The following is a 7459-nucleotide window of genomic DNA, read 5'->3' as shown; positions in this document are numbered from 1 at the left end:
CATACTTTCGGTGCGGCTGCTTGTGGCGCGCTTGACGACTGTGAACGCCGCGATTTTTGCAGTTTTTTTTTTTTTTTGTGATCAAACCTGGTGAATGATGCCGTTTTGAGGGCGGTTGGGACGGGACGGGAGTAGAAATGGGGATGGAATAGGATGGAATGGGATGGGGGGTGGGCGGCAGCAGGGCGGGGAGGGGTCTGGGCTTCTCCAAGTGCCGTTGGTGGCCCATTTATCATATCCCCGCCCTCCAGTGTTTCTGCTCCCATGAGGGCGGCTCTTTAAAATGCCCCAAAACTGCTTCTGGCTGGCGCCTTTTTTCCCTCTTATCCGTTGGAGACGAGACACACGAGACACACGTGCTATTTATAGGACGGCATAGGGGCAAACTCCTGCTGGTAAGTGTTTTTTTTTTTTTTTTTTTTTAAACAAACATTTATATATTTATATACATGTCCGTGTTTATATTTCCCTCTATTCCAAACAAAAATATTGCGCCACGCCGTTTTTCGTTTTGTTCGGTGATTCTGTTTTTTTAAAAACGCTGCACTAGCTGGGATTGGGAAGGGGCGGGCTGTGTGTTTGCCTGACGAATAAAAGCTGCTGCAGCCTATAGATCGACACGGGGCTTTTTAACCGGGTTCAACCAGCAAGGCTTAGAGGAAACATTTCCCCCCCCCGCCCCCCTTCCAATTTAGACCATAGCTTATCGACGCTCGGTACGAGGTGAGTGCAATATTCGTGTTTTATTTTATTTTGTAATCGTATTTTTTTATTTAAAATTCAAACGCTTGAAAAGTTTGCACGCGCTATTTTTTTTTCTTCCTCTCCCCTCCTCCGTCGCTCGGTGCAGTATCTCGAGGAGGCGGCTCGAGGAGAGGGGGAGGCTCGTGCATGCTTTAAACGTGGAGCTCCGTCTTTTGTTGCTCCGGCCCGGGCTTTTCACCGCCACCGCCGCCGCCGCCACCACCGAGTCCTCCGCCGGTGATTGAAACCGTCTCCGTCGCTTACAATTGTAAAAAAAAAAAAAAAAAAATAGTATTTTTTTTTTTCTTCCAAATTCGCCTTGATAGCAGGCTGCATACAGCTAGCATGTAAATCCCAGCGAGCGCACGCACCCGCCATTGTGTTCGTGTGTGTATGTGTGTGCGTGTGTGCTATGGACGTCGGTCTGTGCACGACCCCGGCCGACCGGCCGGCATGTCGAGAGATAGCGCCGTGCAAGGCCCCGCTTTATTTGCGAACACAACGGAGGCCCGACAACACGGTCCGCTCCCGGCGGCGGCGGTGGTGGGAGGGGGAATCCGTTAGTTCTTTAGCCGAGCTGCGCGGCCTCTCTGCCGGCCGCGCCGCGGCGAGACGACGGGAGCCGGTTTCACGTCGATCTCTTATTATTGGTGAGACGCGGCGGTCTGTGCAACGGCGGGTTGAGGGGAGCACACGCTCGACCGAAAATGGACCGTGGAAATAAATGCGGATTAATTGAGCCAAACGTACTACCGGTGCGCGGTGAAAGGCCGGTCATCTGCGGTTTGCTGCTGCGGTCACTGAGTTCAGTTGCTGTAGTATTTTTTTTTCTTTCTTTTTTCTCCCCTCCCCTCGTGTGTGTGTGTGTGTGTGTGTGTGTGTGTGTGTGTGTGTGTGTGTGTGTGTGTGTGTGTGTGTGTGTGTGTGTGTGTGTGTGTGTGTGTGTGTGTGTTGCATCCAGTCTGACTGCTGCTGCTGTGACTCCTTCCTCCACACCAGGTCCACCAGAGGAAATAGAAAGGAAGGACGAAAAAAACCCGAGAGAGCGATAAGCAAACATGAGCGACAAGGGGACCGTCTCACCGAAGGAGAAGGAGGGGGCCGAGAAGAGGGGGCGTGGAAGACCCCGTAAGCAGCCCCAGGTGAAGACCCCTGAAGTAAGTCCCGCCAGTTCTTCTCCCCCTGCTCCGGAGCACTTAGCCTGCTAGCCTAGCTGTGTGGGTCTGCTGGGTGCATTTTGTTTGTGGTTCTGATTGTTGACGCTCATGGAGGTATGTGCAGGTGAGCCATGCTCGTGCACACCCAGGCCTCTGCTAGTGTGTGTGTTTAGGTGGTGGTGGGGGGGGGTGTCTCCTTGTGACCATTTGCTCACCCTTGAAGTGTAAACCAAGCCACCACCACCCCCCCCCCACCCCCACCCCCATTACGTAGACTCACACATTTCCCTTGTGCGAGTGTCACCAGCCCCGTGAGCAACCTGTAACCCTACACCTTTTCTTAAGCTTATCCACCACCACCACCTCCACCCCCCACTCATCCCTCCCTCCCACCCCGGATCCCCTCCCCCTTCCACCCACCTTTGCTGGTCCCGCGAGAGCAGGATGACACGGCAGAGGGTGGGAGCGGCGAGTGGCCCTCGGGGCTGTCAGTCACTCGCTCGCCCCGACCTGTTGCTATGAGCTGCGGTTGTAAACACTCTAGAAATGCAACAGGAGACGGGTGGGTGGTGGTGGGGTGCTACGGTGCAAGAGTGCGACCGCAAGTTCTCGCAGGAGCAGGTTCGGCTTCATGCTGCTCTTCCTTGACATTAAAGCTCCCAGCGTGTGTGCATTATTTTTTTGCGTAGCACAGTTTGTCTGTGACGTGACGAGCCCATCAACGTGTTTTTTTTTGTTTTTGTTTTTTTTATTTTTTTAAATCTAATTTGCAATAAAGTTGTTTTTTTTTTAGTCTTAGAAGACGGAAATGCAGGTGACATAATGTGTGATATCCCAGCAACAACTGATGCTGATGGATATTTATCTTCTTTTTTTTTTTTTTCTCGGCCCACATCAACATTACGGGCGGGGGGGGGGGCTAATGTAAACCTGTAGTGGAGCCAACATGGCTGCCTCATGGCAAGTTTACCTGCTCATTCTGTAAAGTGTAAAGTCCAGAATGGCTGTAAGGAAGTGCAACAGCAGGGTTTGTTAGTTTGTTTCCTGTTTTTCATCTAATACTATCTCCTTTATACAATGGAGCCTCTGAGATGTTGCACGTCTTGGCCTTGAGCGCGACTGGTCTGACTAGATTTTCTCTTTAGCGGCGTCAAACCGCGTTTTATGATCTCTGTCGCTTCTGTAATCATTTGATGAGCAGCGCAGGTGTCGCAACAGCTCGTTTGCGTGCCGGTTTGGAGACTCAGTGCACCTGTTGGCAACGCTGATAGTGGCAATAACGCGGTATTGTCAGCGAGTGTGGGAGTTGAACCTTCGCCAGGATCAGTGCGCGCAACGCTGATACACACCCAAGACGTCACACGTTTGTTTTGTTTTTGAGTGTCAAAAATCGTCGACTTTTTTTTTTTTTTTTCAGCGTGTTTAACGTCACCTCTCAACCATCTCACCTTGACAGGAGCCCAGTGGGTCCCCGGTTCCAAAGAGGTCCAGAGGACGGCCGAAGGGCAGCAAAAACAAGTCTACCGGCAAGGGCAAAGTAAGTGGACGGCGTGGGACAGAAGCTGCGGTGCCATTGCTCCTAGAATTGTGCAAAAATTAAATATTGCAATAAAAAAAAACTAGAACTGGAGACGCCGAAACTTAAAAAAAACAAACTCTCAAATATGACTGAAGGGTTTTGACGCTCTCATGAGGTGGATTTTCAGACGGGTCAATATAGAAGTACATTGCATGTCAGCATTTACATGTCACCGGACGTGGCGTACGGGGGTCACGTGACCATTTCACTTCACGCTAGAATGGCGCGCGAATATTTTTTTTACAAGGAATCGAAGAGAAAAATGGAACGACCGTTCTTGACAGCAAACAAACGAAAGCAAACGTAATTCTCGTCAAGTCTCGTCCCGTGAGATTTGGTGAGAATTACGGCTTCACACCATTCAATGGAAACGCCTGCAAATTCCTATCGCACTTTGTCAAAATTTCAGACGTATTGCTTTTGTTTTGCGAAAAACTGTAATGGAAACGCAGCTAGAGACGACATCCAGCGGCTGGCGCGTTGGTTCGCACCCAGAGCTACAGATGTGTGTTATGCAAAGGAAAAAAAAAAGTGCTCCCCCCCCCCACACAATCCCCTTTTGGTTTGACGGTCATTTCAACGGTAGCTCCTCACCTCGCTCTCCCGAAAGGATGTCCTGTTGTTAGTTGTGACATATTGACAACCCCTCCCCCCCCTACACACACACACACACAACCCTCCATGGTGTCAAAAATAGCCCCTGCGAGGGTTTTCCCATTGTAAAGACCCCACCTCATTTGAAACCATTTGTTTTGTTTTTTTTATCCCCTCTTTTCTCTCAAAGTGATGCACAGTCTTCACTTCCTGACGACTTGCAGGTGCAGCCGCCGCAAAAGATCGTTTCCAAGCTGACACTGAGCACCTCCCCCCCCCCTTCCTCCACCACCTCCACCCCCGCCCAGCACACAGCCCTACTTCTTCTCTGCCTGTCGTCGCCATAGCAACAACTGATTTTTCTCCCCCGCCCCAACACCCCCCCCCCTCCTCCCGCGCTCTGTCTTTGCTGCGCCGTGCTGAGAGAGGGAGGGAGGGGGGTTGAGAGGAGGAGGAGAGGAAGGGAAAAAGGGGAGAGAGAGACAGAGAGGGAGTGGATTGAGCGTGCGCGTACGTGCACGCTATAGGTTGAGCTGTGGTGGTGGCGAGGGCCCCGGCCGGGCCGCCGAGGCCTGGTGTCTCCTCTCGGCCCCACCAGCTGTCTCCGAGCCTCGGACCAGGTGGCCGGCGAACTGGAGTGCCCCGTGTGCAGTTCCTGTTGGCCTTCCAGATAATAGCCAATGAACCCGATGCCCCCTCCCTATCGCTCCCATTGCAGATGTATCACTGCCATCTGCAGGCGGAGAGCGGCAGAGTCGCCCCTGCAGATGCGACCCAGAAGAGATCGCTGCTGCAGAAGTTCTTGCTTGTTTGGGTTTTTTTGTTTTTTGTCGGAAAAGCTTGCAGTGAGGACAAAGTATTTTTTTCCTTCAAATATTCACGCAACCGTCTTTGTTTTTTCCGCAGAGGCCTTCGGCAGCCCAGTCTGAGGGTGTAAAGCGCAGAGGAAGACCTAAGAAGGAGGTAAGAGTCTCGGTGCGGAAGCGCGTCTGAAACGCTCCCCCAATTGAATTATGATCGGTATGAGCGTCCACAAGGGTGAAATTGCATTTTCCCCTGCACTCCTCCCCGTCCCGTACCGTCCCAGTCGTCCGCCTCCCTCCCTCCCTCGCTCTCTCCCAGACAACCTTTTTATTTTCTTTTTTTTTTTTACTCATCAGAGCTATTTTGGTTGCAGTTCGGAGATGTTTCGGATCCGCACCACCCGAGTTTTCCCTGAGTTTGACTTCCTGCGGAAACAAGCCGCCGCGCTGTCTCTCACAAGTGGCATTTTAAAAGAAAAAGAAAAAGGGGAAAAAAAATAAAACCTTGGACGACATTGCGGTCTTGTAGTAACACTCTGTCATGTGCCTGAGCGGCGAGGGCGTGCTCCCAAAAACGCAGCCTGGATGGAATTAGTCACAGAGGGACTGACCCAAAGTCATCCCCCCCCCCCCAAACCCCTCCCACCACCCGAAAACATCCCCTGAATGTTTTTATGAATGAACGTCGCAGGAGCTGAGGAGCGTGATGGCTGCAGCCAGAGCAGGATGCCTCACTGTGACTCACTCTCGCTGTGTATGAGTCACTTTTCACTACCGATGGCTCACCCTTCCTCCCCCCTGATGCCCCACCCCCACCCCCACCCATGCTGCCGCAGGTCCATCAAAGACACCTTAGAACAACATTATTTTTTTGTTGTAATTCCACGCCGGCCGCTGCCAAACTAGTGGCGCTCATGTCTAGGCATGAATCACAGAGAGCCATTTGTTATAGGTTGATGGCACCCCAAGGCATTTTTTTTCCCCCCCTGCCCCTCGTGGGTGTAGTTGAAACTTGAACCGGGCCAACTTTTCTTTTTATTTCTCCTCCTTCTTCTTTTCCCCCCTCTTCTTCACTCTTGTCACAGGAGAAGGAAGAGAAGGCATCCCAGGAATCATCCGAGGAGGAGGAGGAGGAAGACGACCAGTAATTCCCAACGCATGCTACCTCACTCAACATACTGACTTACTGTTAAAGCAGAACTGGGCTGTATCTCAGACACCAGTGCCACCACATGACCACTGTTCACGACAATGCCCTCCTCGGCCGCCCAAAAACAGAGAAGGGTTCAAACACAGTACAACTATCATGAAACCGCACTGGATAGAACGATGGACTGCTTGCTCAAGCGTAGATCTAAAGAATTTACACTCAAAATAAGCAAACAAACAAACGAAAAAACAAGGTGTCAGCCCTTCTCCGCGACATGTCAAGGTATCGCAAGTCTTTTATACTGGACAAAAACAACAAAAAAGGCGTGATCCAAGGAGCCTGGACGTTTCCATTTTCTCCTCTAAAGGTCATCTGTAGGACATTCTTCTCTGCTTAATGTTACTCACTTGTTGTACCCGCATCTGAGATGGTAGGGCATACAGATTTCTCATATTTTGTACTGGACAAAGGTGAATTTTACCGATACCTACTTCTTTTTTTTGTGTGTGTGTGTGTGTGTGCGCATTTGTGTGAAGTGGTTAACCAGAATCCTTTTTTGCATTATAGATGGAGTTGAGCTTCAGCTTTTAGGACGAGAATAGATAACTGACAGTAGATGTTTTTTTTTGTTTGTTTGTTTCGTTTTTTTTCTTTTCTTTTCCATTTCTAACCTGTATTACTGATTTGATCCCTCTTTCTTTTTTTTTTTTGGTCATCGCCTTTACTCCCTCTGCTCCTTTTAGGACAACTTAGATCTTGCTCGCGCTTCTCCGCCGGCCCTTTGCTGTCCCCAGTGGGAAGAAAAGGGGTGGGAGATGCGCGCCGGTAGTAATCGGATTAGTCCGATCTCGGTGACATACATTAAAAAAAAACAAAGAAACGACAAAAAAAAAAAACATGAGTGTGCTGCTTGTCATGTGATGAGACAAACTTCTTTTTCAGTTTAACGTGTTTTTAATTCTAGACGTGACAGATTTCTAGGCTGAGGGCATCAGTGGCGTTTCTTCAGGGAGCTTTTTACAAATGCTGTTACATCGCTCGTCTTTGTCTCCACGCAGCCCAACCCCTCACCCCTCACCCCTCCCCGACTTCCGAGCGCTCGCTGTGGTCACTCGCTTGAACCCCACCCCCGCCCCCCGCAGGTAGTCAGAGAGCTTGATTGTAACGGAGGATAGTTGACGGCACTGCTATCCAAACAGGGCTTTTTTTTGTTTTGTCCCCCCCCCCTCCCCGTCTTTATATTTTTTCCATATTTGTCTTCATTCCATCTAGCTCTCACTCTTCCCACCTCGCCCTCTGTCCTCACTTAGTACCGTAATATACTCTTAAGACTCTTTTGTTTTGTTTTTGAAGATGTGTGTGTCGTATGCTGTCTGCCTACAGGAAAAAAAGAAAAATAGACAAGGTGTTTTGTGTTATGTTCTAAGTGTCA

At 50.2% G+C, this 7459-nt stretch overlaps 1 protein-coding gene across 2 annotated transcripts; it reads left to right on the top strand.

Moving 5' to 3' along the window:
• The first annotated feature begins 232 nt into the window (after positions 1 to 232).
• On the top strand, positions 233 to 6907 carry hmga1a (high mobility group AT-hook 1a). Of its 2 annotated transcripts, none has more exons than XM_076041823.1 (5): positions 233 to 395; positions 1744 to 1901; positions 3358 to 3438; positions 4981 to 5037; positions 5963 to 6907. In XM_076041823.1, exons 2-5 carry the CDS (start codon positions 1803 to 1805, stop codon positions 6023 to 6025), a joined length of 300 nt encoding a protein of 99 aa, XP_075897938.1. In that variant the 5' UTR covers positions 233 to 395; positions 1744 to 1802; the 3' UTR covers positions 6026 to 6907. The 2 variants fall into 2 exon arrangements, with proteins under 2 accessions (XP_075897938.1, XP_075897939.1); XM_076041824.1 differs by lacking the exon at positions 233 to 395 and adding an exon at positions 570 to 723.
• Positions 6908 to 7459: the final 552 nt, after the last annotated feature.

This window comes from Nelusetta ayraudi, unplaced genomic scaffold (genome assembly GCF_046127955.1).
Source record: "Nelusetta ayraudi isolate G7.1 ecotype Tasmania unplaced genomic scaffold, CSIRO-AGI_Nayr_v1 ptg000070l, whole genome shotgun sequence".
Taxonomy (NCBI): Eukaryota; Metazoa; Chordata; class Actinopteri; order Tetraodontiformes; family Monacanthidae; genus Nelusetta; species Nelusetta ayraudi.
This window is presented reverse-complemented; position numbering and strand designations above follow the sequence as displayed.

Excerpts from the sequence above, each read along its gene's own strand:
- hmga1a (XM_076041823.1), top strand. The coding sequence starts at position 1,803 with ATGAGCGACAAGGGGACCGTCTCACCGAAGGAGAAGGAGGGGGCCGAG. Across the intron at positions 1,902-3,357 it reads CCCAGGTGAAGACCCCTGAA|GAGCCCAGTGGGTCCCCGGT; the intron begins GTAAGTCCCGCC and ends TCACCTTGACAG. Across the intron at positions 5,038-5,962 it reads GAGGAAGACCTAAGAAGGAG|GAGAAGGAAGAGAAGGCATC; the intron begins GTAAGAGTCTCG and ends CTCTTGTCACAG.